Consider the following 20,626-nt stretch of genomic DNA (forward strand, 5'->3'; position numbering starts at 1 on the left):
ACCCTAGACCCCTAACTTGAATATCCCCCAAGCACAAGTCAAGTCCTTCCGGCACTTCGACCTTCTTCTTCCAGCACTTTGTTCTCTTTCAATTGTTGATAAACCTTGTTACACTTGCTCTAGAAGTGACACCTTTTGATAAGTGATTTTCTTGAGATGATCCCTTCCTTCTCTTCACCAACCAATCAACTTGAATGACTGTAATAGGAGGGTTGTTATAACAGCAGAGACAGCCTCCTTTTCCTTCGCATGTTTGACTGTAATAGGCTTTAGAACAGCCTTATTACCTTTGATCTTATTCCTTACTTCTTTACTTGAGTGGGAGGTACTTTAGGTCTATGCTCTTAGCCCAAATGGTGAGGTTTATGTGACTGTGGTAGAGGGCTGCTATAACAGCAGAGAAACCCTTTCCTTTTTCGCACGTGGGACTGTTTTCTACCCTAGAAAACAGTCCTCTCGACTTCGGTTATCTACCCTACTCCTTCGCTGTCCTTGGAACCCCTTTACTTTGTCCTTCTTCGTTCTTTTATTGCCTCCTTTTCCATGCTGATTTCAGAGCTATCTTGGTGCGTTATATTGGAGTGGACAGCCTCTATATATAAAGGACTGTCTCTCCTTTTAGGCCGACTAGAAGGCCAACATGTTAACTGTTTGTAGGCCGACTTGCTGTGCATACTTTGGATGGTTTCTATGGTGGTTTTGCATGCTTAAGGAGCTTCTTTGATGGTGCCTTTGCATAGGAGGAGACTTGACTTTGCTTGGAGGTATTCTCTTGACTTTAATACATAATCATACACAGTGTAACATGACCTTTAAGGTCTTCAACCTTTTTCTTTTTACTATTTGACTTACCTATACCACTTTAACTAGTGCTAGACCTATTTCAATGAGAAAGAAACTCATTGACATATATTATAAAAATAATATTTCTTTTCTTGACTAAGTACAAATATCAAAAGTACATTTATGAAGACCGAATCTAGTTACACTTTGTTCAACTGCGAGGGTGGGGGGGCGAAGAGGAGAGGATTCTGAGCATGAGAAATTTTCGGGATATGATTTTGATGATGCTAGTATGGGTACAGGTTTACCAGATCATGGTGACAGCTTCAATGGTGAAGATCTCGAGAAAATGTGAAACTGGTGGCACAGCACCCTTGGAGATCGCGGGATGATTGTGGAGAAACAAGAGTAAGAAACCTAATATGGTCAACTTTCCTCTAATTGCCAATGTTCAGGAAGTATATGAGCCACAGGTGTTTGATGGGACAAAAGGGAGATCTGGATGGGAGAAGGCTGTGGCAGCTGAAGATGATAGTTTGATGAAAAATCAGACTTGGGATCTTGTAACTCTTCCACGAGGCAGGAAACACATTATGACCCTTTCATTTTGTTTTTTCTTTTGTTCTTATTTTGACTGAATTTTGTCATACATTCTGTTATCTTTCACTCGTTTGCATATTGAATTGGAATTCCTTCTTTTTTCCCAATAAACCTATTAAATTAACCTGTGTTACTGAATGCATCCTTTGCATGCTAAAATACATATAAAATTATAAATTTATGGCAGTGCATATGATCTTTAATACACATTGAATTCTGCTCAGTTTCTCTAGCTGGAATTGATGCACACTGAATTTTTGTTTAGTTTCTCTAGCTATAATTTATAGTAAGTTAGTAACTGATCATGATCCAAAGCGAGATGCAACTCTATGAACTCCCTATTATGAATTCGGTAGTGCACAAGAGCACAAAAACAAAAGAAATACTACAGTTTTAATTTGCGGCAATAAAGTATGGAGTGATGATTATCATTTTAAGGCAATATTCAGATTCTGTAGGTTTGTCGTTTATTCACTATCACATTACGATTTCTATTCATTCCTTCAGCTCATATGTTACAAAATAATGGTTTCATTTCTGCCAAGTTATGACCCGAGCTTGACAGAATTTCATCTGTGCCCTCCTCAGTAACACATATTCATTTGTAGTGCAGTGTTTGGAGGAGATCCAGTGTATCCAACTATAAACTATGAGCAGGCTCCTGACCATGTAATTGATTATCGTGGACCTAATTTCCATGAACCAGTGCCAGATATACTGGAAGTTTTGAGACGGGTAAAACTACAAAACACAATGTTTCCTTGTACTAATTGAGAATTAAGTATGACGAGCAATTCTGAATAATATTTTGCAGATTCACACACGCGAGAAATCTTATGAACTTTCCCCACTGAGACTGTTTAAATTGAATTGCTCTTTTGTTATGGATTTTATTGAGTGATTTTCTCTTTTTTTGGTGGCGACCTTTTGAAATTGATTAAATGATAAAAATACTAGATTATGTTTTTTCTTCTACTGATCTGCACTCATTTTTGAATTCTCAATTTCTGTCATTTTGAGATCAGAGTCATAAATTTAGACCAATCCAGTTATCTAGTATGCTACTTTTAGATGTCTCTACTAGCATTGTTAGCCTTTGTGTAAAATTTCACTTCAAGTTGTTATCATGTTGATCTGATGAGTTGTTACTCAAGGTAAATTCCAAACACCATATTTTTTCTTTTAAACTGTGAATATGTAATACTCGTTGCAGATATAAAAATATTTTCTTATCATTTCAAATTCTGGAAATGAAACTACAAGTCTGATGGGTATCTTTTGTTTAGCTCATCTAATTGTTCCCATTTCTTTGACAACAATAATGATCTTTGCCAGAGGGTCCCCATCACATGTAGCCTAAGTTAGCAAGATACCGATTCAGATACAGATACATTGGTTTTTTGAAAAGTCAGGATCTGCATATGGGAAATAAGTTATAAATTATAATACACACATAAATCTCGTCTCTTTTTGTGCACTGTGATCTCTACTGCTCTAATGTTCTTGTGTTGTTGAATTTCTGAAGTGTAATCGCTTAATGATATACTGGAAAAATTAAAAGATCAACATCACTAGAAGTAATTATCAGTATTTCAGAAATACTATAAACATCAACATGGTATCAGAGCTTTGGTGAAGAAAGGAACATTGAGATCACCTTCAAGGAAACTCTACTTTGAGATCACCATTGTTAAAGTCCTTGTTAATTTTGAGTCTTGCATATTCTATGAAATCATAAAATAAGCAAGAGGGAGCATCAAACTTCAGAGCTTGGAAACACAGAATTGGTCTTGTTCTTGCCAAGAACAAAGTTCTGGATATTGTGACAGGGAATGTTGTAGAACCAACAGATACTGCAGGAAAGGAGAAGTTTAAGGAGGATGCCATCACTGCCATGAGTCTTGTTGTGGACTCCATCGGAGATCATTTCATCCCCTACATTGCAAAGCATGACACTTCCAAGAAAATGTATGATGCCCTAACCAGTCTATATACTATCAAGAATGTTGCTCAAACCATGAGCTTAAAGAATGAACTTCGTGATGCAAGGATGACAAATGATGATACCATGGCTTCATATTTTGTAAGGATTTCACAAATAAAAGATCAAATTCAAGCAATCGGAGAATCTGTACCTGATCAAGAGCTTGTGACTACAACACTCAATGGTCTACCTAGATCATGGGATGCATTTACAACAGTCAGAAGTAGCAGGAAGGAAATTCCCTCTTTTGAAGAACTATGGGCTTGTTGTGCTCAAGAAGAGTCAAGGTTAATATCAAGAGACCGAAAGGAAGAAGAAGCTCAAGCATTTGCAACTTGTTTCAAGAAGAAAAATTGAGGAAAAAAGAAATTTGGTTTCCAAAATCGTTAGTCTAAAGGAAGATCTGCTCCACAAGGGAAGAAGGATATGTCAAAGGTTGAATGCTATCGTTGTCACAAATTTGGTCACTACAAGAACATATGTCCTAAAGGAGAGAAAGATATAAAGAGAAAACAACATGCTTCCGAGGTGACAAGGATTTCTTTATTTTTTTCTCTAACAGGTTCTATTGCAGATGATGATGACAATGTTTTATAACTCGAACTCGGATTCAGAACCAGCTGAGGGTCAACTATGACTCTGTATCGACTTAGAGTAGTTGATTCCAATGACTCGGTCTTTTTAAAAAGTACATTAAATATTTAATTTTAATGAAGAAAACATATTTTTAAAGATTTTCATTCATGTTTCCAAACTCAAAGCATTAGAATAATAGAGAGAAGACCACATATGATCAAAATATGCTCATGAATATATCTATTATATCAAAACGACATCCAGTGCACTATACAATACATGTAATATACAAAGATCAGAACAAAAACACATAACCAATGCTGCTCCAAAAACCAACTCCTTAATGGAAAATGTTGCTCCAAAAACCAACTGCTCAATGTTGCTCCAAAGATCACCAAAGAACCTCTTCAATGCTGCTCCAAAGATCACCCAAGAACCCTTCAATGCTGCTCCAAAAACCAACTCCAACTGCACACAAACTCCACACTTATGCTCACACAAATGCAATGAGATAGTTCTGAGGAAATATGAGGGGGTTGGGTCACCTTTGTAGGCGTGGGAGAGGGGTAGAGGGGCTAGGAAATAGTTTAAACAAAAAAAAAGATTTCAAGTCTACCCAACCCCCCTTTTTTCTCGCCACTGAGACCGATTGATTTAAGTCGGGCTTGGTCGGTCTGACTGCCAAACCGGATAATTAACCTAGTCAGTCCAGGCAGGGGTATGACTTGGTCAACCAGGCCGAGTTTGAATCAAACCGGCCTAGTTTTGAAACTATGGACGAAGATATGTGGCTTTTGGATATTGGTGCTTTTAGGCATATGACATGAGATCATGGAAATCTCTCTAGCATGATGGAAAGAAGACTATATCAAAGTGTTGAGCTTGGGGACAACAATAGCTACATAGTCAAAGGAATTGGAAAAGCATCCATTGAGCTGGAATCGGGTAATAATGTTCATCTCAACAATGTTCTATATATGCTAGGTTTGAAAAAGAACTCAGTCTCTATTTCATGTTTATAAGACAAAGGAGATAGTGTAGCTTTTATGGATGAAAAACTACTTGTATGGTCCAAGGGCTATAATATAGATGATGCTAGGGTTATTGGGATTTGTGAAGGATGATTGTATACACTTGTAATTCAACCAACTCAAGCTCTAATACATGACGAAATCAATTTGAGTGAACTATGTCATATGAGATATGGTCATCTTCATTACAGAGCATGTGCACTTGGAAAGAACATCAAGAAGCCATTTCCATACAGTGACAATATATCCAAAGAAGTCTTTGTTAGTTTTGTAGCATGGGAGGTGTTCTAGTTTCGAAAATTTTTGGAGAGGCTAAAACATATGAGATCTCCATAACCCAAAAATCGTTTCTAGAAACTCCACCTAGAAGTGTCCCAATTAGATTATTAGCCTATTTTTTAATATTTCCTAAGTCTAAACTTAGCAAATCTGGTTAACTAATTTGTATTAATTGAGATAAGGTGTGAATCATCTAGAAATTCACACGGATTGACGGGGAATCAATCTGGGCCCTTGACTAAGTTTTAATCTTGGTCATTAGAGGCCCAACAAAAGATTATAAGAAGTCGATGGGTAGATGGCCTACATGCTTGAGATACTTGTGGAGTTCATTTTCCTGGGGCAATTCGATTTCTAGAGAGAAACAATAGTTGCTGGAAAGCCAGAGAAGGAAGCAGAGACAATGAAGGGTAGGGACAGTGAGTCCGGAGGAAAGTTTTTCCAGATCCAGAGTGTTGTTTTTTCACGATCTTGGTGTATGGGATAGAATCTTAAATCACTTACACTACCAAACCAAGAATCACAACGAAACTACTTTGCACAGTGGGATATAAACAACATTAAATCTATTAGTGCACAAAATATAGATAACTTTTTACAATTTTCAACCTAACTTTGTGATGTTAATCAAACTGAATAATACAACAGTCTAGGGCTCCCGTACTAGGGATAATGGCCCTCATACATCCACTATTACAAGAATACAAAACTGGGGCTTGGTGTCAATCCATCGACAACCAATCTACTCTCAACAAGATACTATGACCATCTGATTGTAGCGCACTCTCAAAGCTCCTCTCGGTCGTACCTTGTACCTTCCCAGTCCTTCGGCTCCTGATCTGCGACCCTTGCCTCTATCAATCCTCCAAGTCCATCTGGCTACTGAATCTTGGCTTAACAATCAGTTCTCTCGTTGATCGTTCGTTCATCAACGCATCAACACATCGAGACTCCCGTTGAGTTGTTCACAACTCCATTAGTGAACAACTGTCAATCTGCCCACTGCTGCTCCTCAACTATTTTGGGACTTCAGCCCACTATGGTCTTTCTGCATTGCTTCAATGAAGACCAACATAGGGCACAACGGGCTGCCACCTATCACTGCAAGATGTCCATCTCCCACAATGAACACAGGCTAGGAGGACTTCCCATCATTTGCTGTAGTTGTCCTTCTCCACACACAAGTCTAGGGCTACTCAAACTACTCCTAGTTGATCAAACCTTGAGCTCAACTTCTGCGGCCTGCCACTCTAGTGGCCACTTAAGTCCATGAAGACGGTGCACACTGGGCTCCAACTTGGGCACTATCGTGCTGTCCTCTAGCAGACCATAAATGCCCAATCCAGTGTCTATACTTGGTCCACTTTCACGCTGCCCTCCAATAGACCATGAGTGACCAAGCCTCACTATAGCATCTACCTCTAGTTAGGGCATCCAACCATCTAGGAAACACCCCTCTTGGCTGCCAACAGACTCCTACAATCTATTCTCTCCTAGGGCACCCATCCACCTGATGAGATGATGTGGCATTGCTGCAAAGTCTGCAATCTGGTTAGGGCTAATATCAATCCACATCAACCCCAGATCCTTGCCTCTAGACCTCCTCTACAACTGTGGTTTACTTCTCATTGTAAGCTTCTCCCTTTTCTAGCACATGAGACATGTCTGTGGTGGAGTGCAGTCGAGGTCTCCTAGGCCTACAACTAAGCTTTATAAGGCCTAATGACCCCAAAGCAAGGCCTAGAAAGGGAGGTCGAGGTCCCTAGAGGGTACAAACTGCATTAAAAAGGGTTGAAATGAAGATGCAGAGGGATGGAAGGTTGACGCAGGCCAAGAGGAGGAGGATGCTAGCCCTAGGAGGACTGGATCTGGGCTTGGGAGGCCTAAAACTCAAAACCCCAACTTCTGAAAATTTTATTGGCTCACATCTGAATTTTGCTTTAAATTTTCCAATTGCTGGCCCTGCAAAAATTCTAGAGACTAGATCTTACCCTCAAGGGCTTAGATCTAGCTCTATTCTAGCTTCTTTTCTTGACTTCACCTACAAAATGGAGATAAAATACCCAAAACCCCAAATATATACAAAATCTCAAAAACCAAAAACCCTAATTAGCCAAAATAATTTACAAATTTAAATTACAAATCTATTTACACAAATTTACAAATATACAAGGGTTTTGAAATAAATTTAGAGAAATAATTTTTATGGAACTTTTTCTTTGATAAATGGCTTAAAATACTTTAGAAACCCAATGCACACTATAGCCTTACCAATTTTTAAATCAACCACATAAATATTTGGGATCCAAACAAAGTCGGTTCATGCCCATAGTTTGTGAACTTGGAGACCAAGGATTGGGGTACCTGCAAACACTATGTATATATCTCAAGAAAATATGTTAATCATATGGCAAATCAAATCATCTAAGATTAGCCCAAAACTATCAATAGAATGACTTTATCCCCATCTAATGAAAAACAAATTTTATCATTTACCAGCACAACATAGGAAACCCTGTAGCCAACACATACCACAAATCAACGAACATTGAACACCTTGAACTGCACCCCAAAGTCTTTATTATGATAGAAATAAAAGCTCCCAACACAACAATAGTGTTACATCAATGTTTCAACAACAATTTCTTAACCATAAATCAGATGGTTAAAGACCCAAATGACTCTCTAATTTATAGATCAATCCTCCAAGTGGAAAAATAACAGCTAGTGTGCTTGATCCTTGTCAAAATAATCTTGACCATCGAAAAATACTTTATCATCTTTTAATTTTAGCCGTTGAATTTTTATTTTTGAGGAATTTTCGAATTTCTCGTTTAATTCCATTTTTATTAGCTCAAAATTAATTATTTTGAGCTAATTTTCTCAAAATTTTGACTTTGACTTAACCACAAGGTCCAAGAGTCCCATTTTTCTTGAAATATCCCATATTCCCTTGGCGGAGGACCTCCAAAAATTTGTTATTTTAAGAGCCACAAATTTTTCCACTTGGATAATTTAATTTTCCTAAGATGTTATTTTTGATTCTAATTAATTAAATTTCTGGCTTAGGATTTAATTATTTTTGCCAGAAAAATTAATTAATTGACACTTGAAGGGATTTAATGTTTTTTTCTCCCTCTAATATTTTAACCACGATGTCTAAGTATGAGAGACCATGCATTAAAATATTTTTACATTTACATAAGATTTTTTATAATTCAATTCTCAAAGGGGGAATACCCATTCGATTAGACCCTCGAGTTACATACCCAATTCTGCGACACAATATGATCTAGTAGACCAAGTGATTTGTAATGAAGTAATTTAGCCAATTAGCTTAAATTATTCCCAAATCACTTTTACATAAGACTCGATTAGAACGCTAGGACTCACCTAAGACTTTGACGAATAATTCCACCCTAGTTTTGGGGTGAAGTTAGAGGGAAAAACTCTGCTGACCATCCGTGTTTAGAAATACAAATGAGTTAGTGAGACGAAAAAACCTCTTAGGATGAAACTCTTGTCATAACAATAGGCCTACTTAGGTTGTTACATACATTCATGGTCTTACTAACATCATTTACATTACATAACTTGCAACATGGGTTCACAATGACACATAAACGACTGATAGATGGATTGGTCCTATTGAAAAAATTTGTACTTCCGTTTCCTTGTGTTGAGAAATCTAAAGTGTGGCAGTTAAATGTTTTCTCTTATTTTGACATTATCTTGTGATGTTTTTCATTATTATTATTTGAGTTATCTTTCTTATCATCAAGACTAATGCCAAACAACAAATAGAAGAGAACACAAGATGTAGGTACACTGCCAAGGAAAAAACCCACTCTAGGGGAAAACCCAGTCAAATTTTTTTTTTTTTTTTTTTGCAGTAGATTCAAGTTGAGATGACTAGGACCCTTACAACTTAGGCTTCAGACTACCTCCATCCATCAAGTCAACCTTGTCATTCTCCAGTTCTATGGCTTATGTAGCAATCATTCTTCTTCACACTTTGATCCTTGCAATGGCACTGAACTTGTATCTGGAGATAGCAATGATCTCTGAATCATCCTTGTGTGAAAGCTCTGAACTTACTCACTGAGATAGCTGTGAAAGTTGATAATACGAAGTTTTATCCATTAACATAAAAACCTTATCACTGTGATAGCATCGAGATACTGAAGAATCGAGGCTTCATCACTGTCGTAACAATGTGATAGCACCGAGACATTCACTGTGGTAGCAATGTGATAGCACCGAGATACATTACTGTAATATCACCAAAATGTGATCACTGTAATAGCATCGAAACTATGGTAGTACCAAAACTGTGAGACTGAAATATCACTGAGTCATTGTGATATATCAGCGAAATATCTCCACTGTAATCCACATTCTATATGCCGAGAATATTTCTGAAGCTTGTATATGTGGTTACCGAAATTCTCTAAGATCACCGAAAATTTTCCATTGAGATAACCGAAACTTCATCTCTAAGATCACTGCAATCTTCTTTGAAATCCGAGCTTTTGATCTGTGATATTATGCGAAGTCCTTAAGCTTGTATATATAGTGGTTCGTCCATCATAAATGAGCCGACATGATCATCATGAAGACATGTGTCTCTTTATAGACCTGTTACGCACCATTTTGTGGGTAATATCCCTAGGAGAAATATTTTTCTCCAAGATGGTCCTCAGCCGGCAACCAACAACCCCTTGCAACCATTAGCTAGCTCATTGTACCATTTCTTCACCACTTGAGCCAACCATGTGGTTCCTCGCCCATCTGCCATGGTTGCATGTTTGAAGGTGGCTTCTCGAATCTAAAGGTGTGTCTTGTCATTTGGACATTGAGTATTGTAGTTTGCTTATCATGGCCACTTCTAGGTATGGATTAATGGGGGGATTCGACAAAAAGAATGGGCTAGGTTTGTGCTTCTGTCCCCTAGACTTCTTTCAGGAATTAACGTTGGATTTTTTCTCGTGGGATTTCTTTTACTGACCATTTGGTTCTAGGGATGGTATCTCACAGGAAACCCCAATTTTGGTTGTGTGGTCCCACTCCCTTATCCGCTCATATTACCCTCTTTCCATTCATTATTACCCCATCCATCATTTCTCCCACCCAGATCCACATTCCTCCATCAGGTTCACATAGGGTCAGGTCGCCCCTTGCCCTTGCCCAAACCTTGGGTCATGGCTTGGAATGAAGTCTGACGGTTGATGCAGATGAAAAGAAAGTTAAAAGCATATATGGCCACATTCAACAGGAAAAGTACCACAAAATGCAAAAGATGGTAGAGACAAACTTTTAGTACATGGGAAAAAGCCAATACATGGAGCTCTACCTCATCATCATGGCCATCACCTCGGTTCCTTAGGGTTTTATGAGCCTTCTTCATCATATAGGAATCCATGATTGTTCCAACCCTTGTTGGGCGATGAACCACCCCATCTTAAAAGGGGGAATTCACTGCCATATATTATACATCATGCTCTAACCCCTTGAGCCTCGAGCAGTTAATCAAAGAAAATCATAAAAGGGAAAGAGACATATAAAGAAGGGTGGAAAAACCAAGGCTGGGGCACCTCATGTACTATGATTGCTTCCTCCCACACACTATAAACCCAAGTGTGGGCTTCCCTCTTATCAGTTACCCTTGTACCCCAGCATGTGACCCAGGATTGCCCCTTCTCATCTCCTACTTCATCCACCTACCTGTCACATGCCACCACCTTTTAACAATGTACCTTGACTATATTATCCCCTTAAGAGGTAGAAACCACCTAATAGGATACCTAAGTAACCCCATTAGGAGTTTAAGAGACATTGGCACATCTCGAAGCCCATTGTGGAAGGGCAGGCCATTATGAAGTCCCCACTTGTGGTCCATGATTAGGTAAGCTCATTTACTCGATTTCTCTAATGACTTGTTGTATTGGAAGGCTAGGGGACACATTGGATCTTATACATGATTGCAAATGGTTTCCATTTGGGTTTGGTCTCCCTATACGGGGTCCTAATCATTCGGAGGGCTACATTGGCGCATATAGGGTGAGCGTTGAGAGCCATTGCCCTCCACAACAGAAGATTGCACTTCATGGATCCCCACAATAATTTAGAGATTTCTCGTGGTTCACTCATTGGACAAGGAGGATGCACTTGATCCAATATGCCCAGTTGGCCCCTATTGTAAAGGCAAATCCCCTCTGTGGACAGAGGCGATCCCTCTAGCCCAATGAGTGGGTCTAGCAACAAATTAACAAACTAACATACACTTTCCTAGCTTATGTTTGACAAATGCAGAGAGAAGGAGAAACCTACCTTGCTCTGATGCTAATCGCTCGATCCTTGGTGATGGCTTTGAGGCGTTCGCTCCAGGCCTTGCTCCTTAGTTGTTCTTCACGTCCAATTACCTGCAAGAAAGATCAAAGTACTATGCAAGGTACAAGAGCATATGTGGCATACATCAAACATAAACTACTTAACATATCAAGGAACATTAAGCTAATAGCGTAAATATTTACACAATTATGGAAAGTGATCATCATATGTATATATTAATAAGCTAAAAAGGGAAGCATACAACCTATGCCTTGATGTTGAAGACCTCTTTTTGGTGGATGTCCAAGTCCAAGCAAAGACTCTTTAAGCATTCCTTCTCCAAGCTAGAATGGGTAGCATGTAAGCATAATCTCAGCATAGGGATGCAATAATCAATGACCAACCATTTGGGGATGGAAGGGAGTGAATTTATAGGAAGGGAGAGGGAGTTAGGGATCCATAAAAGAGGGAGGAAGGTCCACATCTCAAGGGGAAAGCCCATGATGATAAGATCAAGAGGCCCAAATGAGAGAGCTCGACCATATCAACAAGAAGTTACAACCAATATCCAGCTTGCTGTTCCCGAAGGCTCTAGTGAGTGAAGCTTATCCTCTAGTTTGGAAAAACCTATCAGAGCAAGAAAACCCATGCTGGCAGCGCAAGTGTATAACTGAGCAACCTACCATTAGCATGGGTAGGCAGTGGAGCAAAACGCGCTGATGCCAAAAATTAGGTTTTTATGTAACCTTCTCCATAATGGATTTAGGGCAGTTTTCCTTTGATTCTTTTGGGAGGTTTTTGTTGAAATTTCTAAGTCTATTCATTAGAAAATTAATCTGTATTCTGTTGGTTTATTTCTTCTACTTGTAAATTTTGAACAAGTTTTTTTAAACATTTAAATACCGAAATAAATACAACACAGTCACAACATCTATAGATCATCGGCTGAAAGAAAACAAACACACAAGTGACACTGTTATTTTTGGACAAATGTCCCCAAAAAAACCCAATGCGAGAAAAGCGGTGCAGTTATTATGAGGGTTTATTAATGTAGTATTTCCTTGAGTACAACTGGGTGCCTAACCGGCTCATCCGATAGAGAAAAATACACGGCAACAATACATCTATATTCGGAAACAAGTATTCAGAAAACCTTTCCCACGAAACCCTCTCTGGCGACTTTGAAGCTCAGCGCTGGCCCTTCTGGCCTCTGCATCAGCCTCCTGCTAACCTCCGTTAGACCCAGGACCCTCTGCATCAGCCCTCTGAGGCATTGCACAGCCTCTGGGACCCTTTGCGTCACTCCAGCGACCTCTGCGTGGATGACGTAGTCCCTCTAGCCTTTGCGTTATCTCTGCTGGGCTTTGCGTGGCTTGAACTGGCCGTTGTTCTCTCTCTCCCAGCTTCTACGCTGGTCTCTCAGTACTGTTTCTACCTCTTTGTCTAGTACTCACTGCCCCTTGCTGCTGATCACTGATTCACTTTTTCTTAGCAACCCCACTCTAGCAAAATGAATGACTGATCACTCTGGTGTTTTCTCCAACTGACCCTCAAGCCTCCTCTTATACTTTTCTCATTTGTCCTTCAACGACCGAGATTAAATCTCTGATCAACAATTAAGATTAGTTTTTGCTTGATCCATGACTTTTGGAACTTTCTAACCCAGTTTTATATTAATACCCATTAATATTTTATTTTTCCTAAGTTTAGACTTAGGAATTCCATTAAAAATATTAATTATTCTAATATCTCCCAAACCGGGTATAATCTTTCCAAACCATTTCCGAGTTTTGGAGATCTCATGTGCTTTAGCCTCTCCACCAATTTTCGTGGCCAAAGCACATCCGATGCTACCCCAAATCAACAGTTTTGGTTTGGATATCATGATGGATATGTTGCACAATAGTCAATGTTTTGGCACTTTGGGATATGGTACAGGAAGTGAACATGAGATATGACAAAATATTGTGTAATAGATGCCCCCTAAAGCATGAAGGCAAAATAGGGAGTGATGGTTGAGATGCTTTACAAGTTAGTGCAAGGACAAGAGCAACATTGTTATGAGACCTACAAATCAAGCATATACATATACATATACATATCTGACATCTCTGATGGTCATGCCTAACGATACAGGAATAGGCATCTAATAATACATGAATCCGTTATGGATGCAACCATCTGTATAAAAGGGATCATTTGCAAAGATCCTCGGTATGGTCGCAACCATCCAAATAGAAAGGATCATGAATATGGGCCCACGGTATGGTTGCAACCATCTGGCTTGAGGAAACATGTGTGCAATCATGAATGACTCCTAACTCCATGCAACCTAGATTTTATCAGACAAAATCCAGGGCCTTGCGCTCGGTCTCGACCCAATGAATGTACGAATTTTAACATGTGAATAGATGTGTCGAAGTCGAATATGATAAAAAAACCACCACATGATTACCGGTCAATGATGTAAACCGTTAACAGGCACAAGAGAAACCACTAATGATGACAATGGCTCTCAAGGTACAATCAGCACAATCCATGAATGTGAAAAATGAAACTTAAGTCGAACACTCGTGGAATCATCCGATCAAAGGTCAATGATGTAAACCTCTCATCGAATGCAAAGAACTTGCCATTGAGGCATGCAAGCCCTAAGGTACTGGAAGGGAGTTTCTAGATCATATACCCGGATGATGGGCTGAAGTCAACAGGAAGTGATCCGTCGAAGGAGGGCCATAATGAATCCCACATCATCGACATGAAACAAAAGGATGTAGTAGAGTAGATAAGTGTGATCTAGGACTGTGGCAGAAAGTCAGACAATGTATAGGCGGTAAAGAACTGCAGATAAGACTTCTCTTGAAAATATCGACGACACGACTCTAGAGTTTGGTAGCATTTGACTCAACATCGGATCAAAGGTCATGATGATCGAATGGTATGATCAAATGAGAGGAAAAATGGATTCCCCAAACCTAGGAAGGCAAGTGACCAAGTGAGGATGTCCCAAACCTGACACAAGTAATAGATGAGTGTCATGTTCAAGAGCGACATGCTTCCTTTACAGGATACAAGAGATGAATGCTTTCACTTTTTCGCCCACCATTTTTGGTGAGTGCCCTATATATTTTTTATTGCAAGTTTGAAGGGGATAGCATATGCTTGCCATATAAGTTCACCCTTCGGATGAATCCATCCTAGTAAGTTTTACGAGCCCTAGGAAGGAGGAACTCGACCTCGTCATGGTGACAAGTCCTGCGTCGTTTAAGTTTTACGAGTTTGACGGAGGTGAAATTCAACATTTTTTTATGTTTAGAGAGTTTGAAAAAGAAGCGAAAAAGAAAAGTCCAAAGGTCCCTTTTTGTAAATTGTCTCTTGAAATCGAAAAGGTAGAAAACAATATCCAAGAGAACCTCTTAGCCGTGTTCGACTAAGGTATTCCTCCTTGTACAATAGTCTATCTTAGTCCTGAAAAGGGTTAAACTTATACTGAGTAAATGTCATTTCGTTTACTTTGTTGAGTTCGAAAAGGCAAGTGCTCGACAATCTTTTCATATTTCAAGAGTCAGAAAAGAGCTAAAAGATGACTCTGCCTGGAAGAATGAGTGGTATAAAAGGATAGAAACTGGTTCCAATTATAATCAAATTACTCAAAACATGTAAGGGTCAAGAGGTTGGCTAATAAGACCGCTCATTGCAGATGCTCCCCAGGAAAGGGTAAAACAACCAAGTGAAAGCATATGATCTGCCAAAGAGATGGTGATGATGGAATGAAAAAACCAAGGCTCATCTGGCAAAAATTGGCTGATAAAAACGACAATCACGAGATGTAAAGTGGGAATGGTTTCATTTTTACACAAGCTTGAAATAAAGATAAACTATGCTTGAGATAAGTTTTCATGCCCCCAGCATGAAGACTCAATTCGAGGTACATGACCCGCAAGCTTCATTTCATTCACCTAAGTAGACTACTGGTTACTAACAGGTGGATGGAATGAAGGTTCACTTACGAGATCAAGTGAAAGACACAACTTGGTCTTTACGAGATATAATCAAAGACTCGAATTGGAAGGGTATTTGTTTCATTTTTTAATGAGCTTGACATAGGAAAAGAACCATGCTCATGACATCTTGTTTCATTTTTTACCGAGTTTGACACAAGTAAAGGAACCATGCTCATAGCACCTATTTCATTTTTTAATGAGCTTGACACAAGGCAAGGGACTTTGCTCCAAGCCCTTGATCACAGACCAAAAGAGGCCATGGCTTCCAAGAGGTTCTCATCAGATGGGAGAACAACACTCTGGAAGGGATACATGTCCAGGGATCCAAATGAAAAATCGAGCTCTAATGTCTCCAGTACATGATGCATTACGTCACCTACTAGATCATCAGTAGATGTGGACATGGAACAAGTGGCCACGTAATTAACCTGTGGCGAGGGTGATATCGCTTGCATATAAGAACCATTTAGGGATGATGATTGTTTGGGAGTTGATTCAGGACCAATAAACGTAAGATGATCAATGATCACAATGCTTCCTTCATGTAGGAAACACATCACTCGAAAGAGGGAAGAGACAAGGCTCCCATGACATAAACATAGTCACCGCGAAGGAGAAGATTAAAATCCAGTGGGCTTTGGACAACCATCACGTCTATATAGACAGTCTTTCCTCCCAAAGTAATAGGCAACTTAGGAAGGATCCCTAACGGTTCACTGGTTCCTCTGTTAAAAGTTAATAGATTTTGGGTGATGGGGACAAGCTGAAGAGAACCTAAAGCTTGCCAAGCAGTTGAGGACATAATGCTAACATATGCACCCTTGTCTATCACTGTGCTAGGTACAACCATATTATAAGCCTGTATTGTAATCTGGAAAGGCACATAAGACGAAACACGATACCCTGCCAGTCGACTCCAATCAAAAGAAGTGACTAAACTACTCGGAGGGGGTGTCGTAGGAACGTGAGAGTTTCCCTCTTGCGCTATGGGTTCAAGAGAACTGCTCTCATGCACCTCGGGAATGAGAGGATTTCCCTCTAGTTCATTCGAAACTAAAAACACCATAAGAACCTGAGTGGTATGAGGTTCACTCTCTACCGGAAAGGTACGATTAACTGAAGGTGGAGTCAGGTCTACCGTTTTCTCAACCAATGGTTGGTCAACAATGGACTCATGAGACTCACTTTTAGAGAGAGTGGGGTTGACCAAATATGAATTTTGATCAATCACTTTGTCAAGTAGCGGAGGATCAGGGGAAAGCTTTCGATAACCAATCGAAAGATAAGGCTGAGAAGCTGTAATGTTTTCAAACTGTTTGGAAGCTTCATCCATAATAGGACAAAGGTGAATGGGATGATTACCTTGACACAACTTACAGGGAAATTTGACTTTTCCCTTTTTCCCATGAGCTTTACTGTTACTAGTTGAGGGTTTGTCACTAGCATGAACTCTAGAGGCTAATGACAAAGGTCGATGTGAACCTGTGGACCACACTTCTAAGACTTTGGGAATACCAGGACAATTCCAAAGAAGGTGGTCACCCTTACATAACATGCAAGGGAATTTTACTTTCCGGGGCTAGTTGGAAGATTTTTCTTCATCAATTGCATCCATAGCAATGGTTGTTTGGTTGCCCCCTTGCTTATTTTGCTTCTTCTTCTTCGTCCTCTTCTTCTTCTTAACTTCTTGGTTACTAGAATTTAGACTTTCACCAGGCGAAGAGGAAGAACGGGGTGAAGAAGGCGAGGGGTCAACTTTAGGATCAACATGAGGTTGATGTTGTTCAGGTGGAGGAGAACTTGGTTGAAAAGCAATTTGGACACTTGGAATCACCGAGGCTGAAAATAACCAAACTGGCAGACCAATGGTCAATCTAGGAAGAGACAACGTTGCCATATAGGGAGCACCAACATTTCCAAAAGAAAGAAAAGGACTAGGATTCCCGCCAAAGGGGTTTCCTTGGTTGGTAGACTTGGGAAACGTTGCCAATGGTATCAACCTAAGATCTAATAAGGAGTGTTTCCACCGGAAAAATGTTTTTTTGTGGTCAATTAATTAATTTTAGAAATTAACAAAACAAAACAAAAGGGGTAAGCTAGGCAAGATTTATATACACCTTAGCCGAAACCAAGGACTTCAAGCACAGCGATCGATCTCCCCGAATGCTGTGTTCGGTGTATCACGTCTACAAGGTGGTTGATTCGATTACCTGTGGCTAAAGGATAACATCCTAGTGGGGTTTCCCAATATATATGCGACGGTATGGGGAGCATAGGTCCGTGTTAGCACTGTCTAATGCATAATCGTTCAGTGAGAGCATTCCCGTACTTGCCATACTAGAGTACCTTCGATATACTCGAGAGTGCTAGAGAACCTCTAATATACTTTCGTACTGGAATGGGATTTCATCCCCGGGATACAATGCGGGCAGTTTACGACAGTTGCTAGGTTTATAGACGCTGGAACACATCTCTATCTTAGACCTCTAAATGTTTGCGTTAAGTTCCAAATGCTTCTTAGGTTAATTCAATAAATTTTAATGTTGTTCTTGAATTATGTTTCAATTTGGGCTCAAACGATGTCACCTGAATCCTAGAATGCAACTATATGAGAAAATGAAACTTTTCATTTCAATGAAAAGCTAGATTAATCAAAGGGAAGAAATTTCAATCAATAATGCATAAAACAAAATGCATCAAACAACATGCCTTCCACTAGCTTTCACTTTCGTCTTCCAAATGCAATGTCAAAAGTAAAAATGATTTTCACTTTTCACTATCCTAAATGCAACTTTTTCGAAAGCAAAATGATTTTACTTTACTAAGATGTACTTATATGAATTATGCATTTCTTTTCCCTTTGAATGATTTGATGCATCTAATACAGTTTTTAGCTTTCAATCACTGAAAAATGTGATCTATTTTCAACGATGAATCTCAAAAATTAACTTTTCAATGCAACTAATCTAATGCATTTTCATGAAAAGTAAATTTTGAAAGACAAGCTAAAACAAATGCAAAATGATGTTTTCAATGATTTCCATAGAAAACAACACTCGATCGATCAACAAAACCAATATCTCAATTACACCAAGAAGCAACAAGCCATGACCAATTGACAAGAAACCCTACAACTCAATCAAATTTCACTTCAAAGCCAATGAGACAAATTTTGCAAATTAATAAAGACAACCAATCAAAAACACTGACAAATCCAAGCACACAAGACAAAACAAGATCTTAGGGGCTCAGACACACTGGGGTTTGATAGAGAAACCCTAGATTTTTGTTAATATCAGAGATCAACACAGTTGTTAAGGCCAAACTGGCACTGAACAGGGGATCAATGCGACTGTTTTTAATAAAAAACATGCTGGCAACTGACTGTCAGATCAAAAAGCGCGCTGGGCGAGGAATGATGGAAAAAATAAAAAGAATTTCACAAACACTTCCAGACTGAGCACTCTAAGATAGCAACCAATGATTGTGTAGACCTATATCAACCCAAACTAACTGAGAACACAATGGTCAGTCAAACTAATCAAGAGATCAATTGAGAAAGGAGGATGAACAAGCTATGGCTTTCCCCTGTGGAGTTGCCATTGCGTAGACATGCCGGACAAACACTTGCTGTTTGTCGCTGCACTGCCATAAAAAATTGCACAGTTCTGTCAGCTAGTCACCCTATCAGTTGTCCTATTGCTCCTCCTGAAAATTGCACAATTTTCATGGGCAGTCTCCTAGCTGCCTAGCATCCCGCTCAGCCTAGAAATTGCACAGGGATGTCCTGCAGGCCAGCCTTCTAGCTTTGCGTAGTTTTGGCCAGCAGCCTCCCGCAACCCATTGCTAGCCTCCCTAGAGAATCTGCGTAGTTTTTACTGCCAGTCTCCCCTTGTTGCCTGCATTATCTCCTGGAAAAATTGCACAGATCTACCCTCCAGCCGAACCAGATCCTACAGATAGTCATTGTCGATCCGCACTGCCCATCTCAGCCTCCTAGTGACCTCTGCCTCTGCGCAATTTTCATTGACAGTGCCCGGAGCTGGCATCCTGGCCGCAAATGTGCTCTACGTAGTTTCAAAGCCTTGTTCTCTCTCTCGGCCACCTGCATCTGAAAGCGAAAGATAATGCATCATGGTAGACTAGGAGATTTCTAGATTTGATGTTGTCTCGTCATGAATGATTGCAGATACATGTACATGGATGAAACATGGCGCGATAACGAATGGGATGAACAAGGAGCACATGCAAGGAGACTTGTTCGCGAACAGACGAACATATGGAGCATGCCAAGCACAAGCGGAGAGACATGCACGTGCAACATTAAGCAAACACCAAGACCATCGAAGACTTCGCACACCTTGCCATGTGGAGGTGAAGCTATGATACACCAAGAGCACACTCATCACTCAGCAGCATTGCAACTTGACATGGACACCAGCAGCAGCATGAACATACTAGCTCTGTCGTGTCGAGTCATGTCATGAGTCATCTTGGCCACATCACTACTGTGAGCCACACTGTTGTAATCAATGTAATGTAATGTGGGAGTCCAAGAGACCCACATGTAAAGTTGAAGAGCCATGTAAGTTAAACAGTCATGAGGGAAGTCAAACAGTAACAAGGGTCAGTTTCACCCTTGGCTATATATACCCGTCATTTGTACATGCAAAAGACTTTTCACCTTAGCTCCTCCCACATAGCCTTGAGAGTCTGTAGTCTTTTCTTTGAGGAGCGAGCAGTGGCTCCAATGCCCTGCTATCGGGGTTAGTGATGTAAAGGTGTACCAATGTGTCTTGGAATTTTCGCTTAATTCAGAAACCTGATAACAGGCCAACACTTTTTCACACATGTATCGTATTTGTTTGTAAGACTATTCTTTGGACACTTGTAATGCAAGTTGCCTTAACCTGTATTAAGACAATGGAACTGTTTCGGTTGTTCTAATACATATGCTTATGAAAATGTGTTGTATAAGTTGTTAATGTTGTCTCGCCCATGTGGGCTATCCTGCTGACACTCGACAAAACCATTTCCAT

General features: G+C 39.7%; 1 protein-coding gene across 3 annotated transcripts in view; it reads left to right on the forward strand.

Annotated features, from left to right (window-relative positions):
- PTAC12 (plastid transcriptionally active 12) overlaps positions 1-20,626 on the forward strand; it is a 59,582-nt gene that overhangs the window by 25,466 nt on the left and 13,490 nt on the right. For 2 of the 3 annotated variants that reach the window (XM_089396773.1, XM_089396774.1), the window contains exon 7: positions 1,997-2,118. The exons of the other annotated variant lie outside the window; for it this stretch is intronic. In XM_089396773.1, the coding sequence (XP_089252899.1) occupies positions 1,997-2,118 (122 nt within the window). The remainder of the gene's footprint in view (positions 1-1,996; positions 2,119-20,626) is intronic. 3 annotated transcript variants of the gene reach the window in all.

This window comes from Pinus tabuliformis, chromosome 1_2 (genome assembly GCF_031772625.1).
Source record: "Pinus tabuliformis cultivar Carrire ecotype Pingquan chromosome 1_2, CPIR1, whole genome shotgun sequence".
NCBI classification, from domain to species: Eukaryota; Viridiplantae; Streptophyta; class Pinopsida; order Pinales; family Pinaceae; genus Pinus; species Pinus tabuliformis.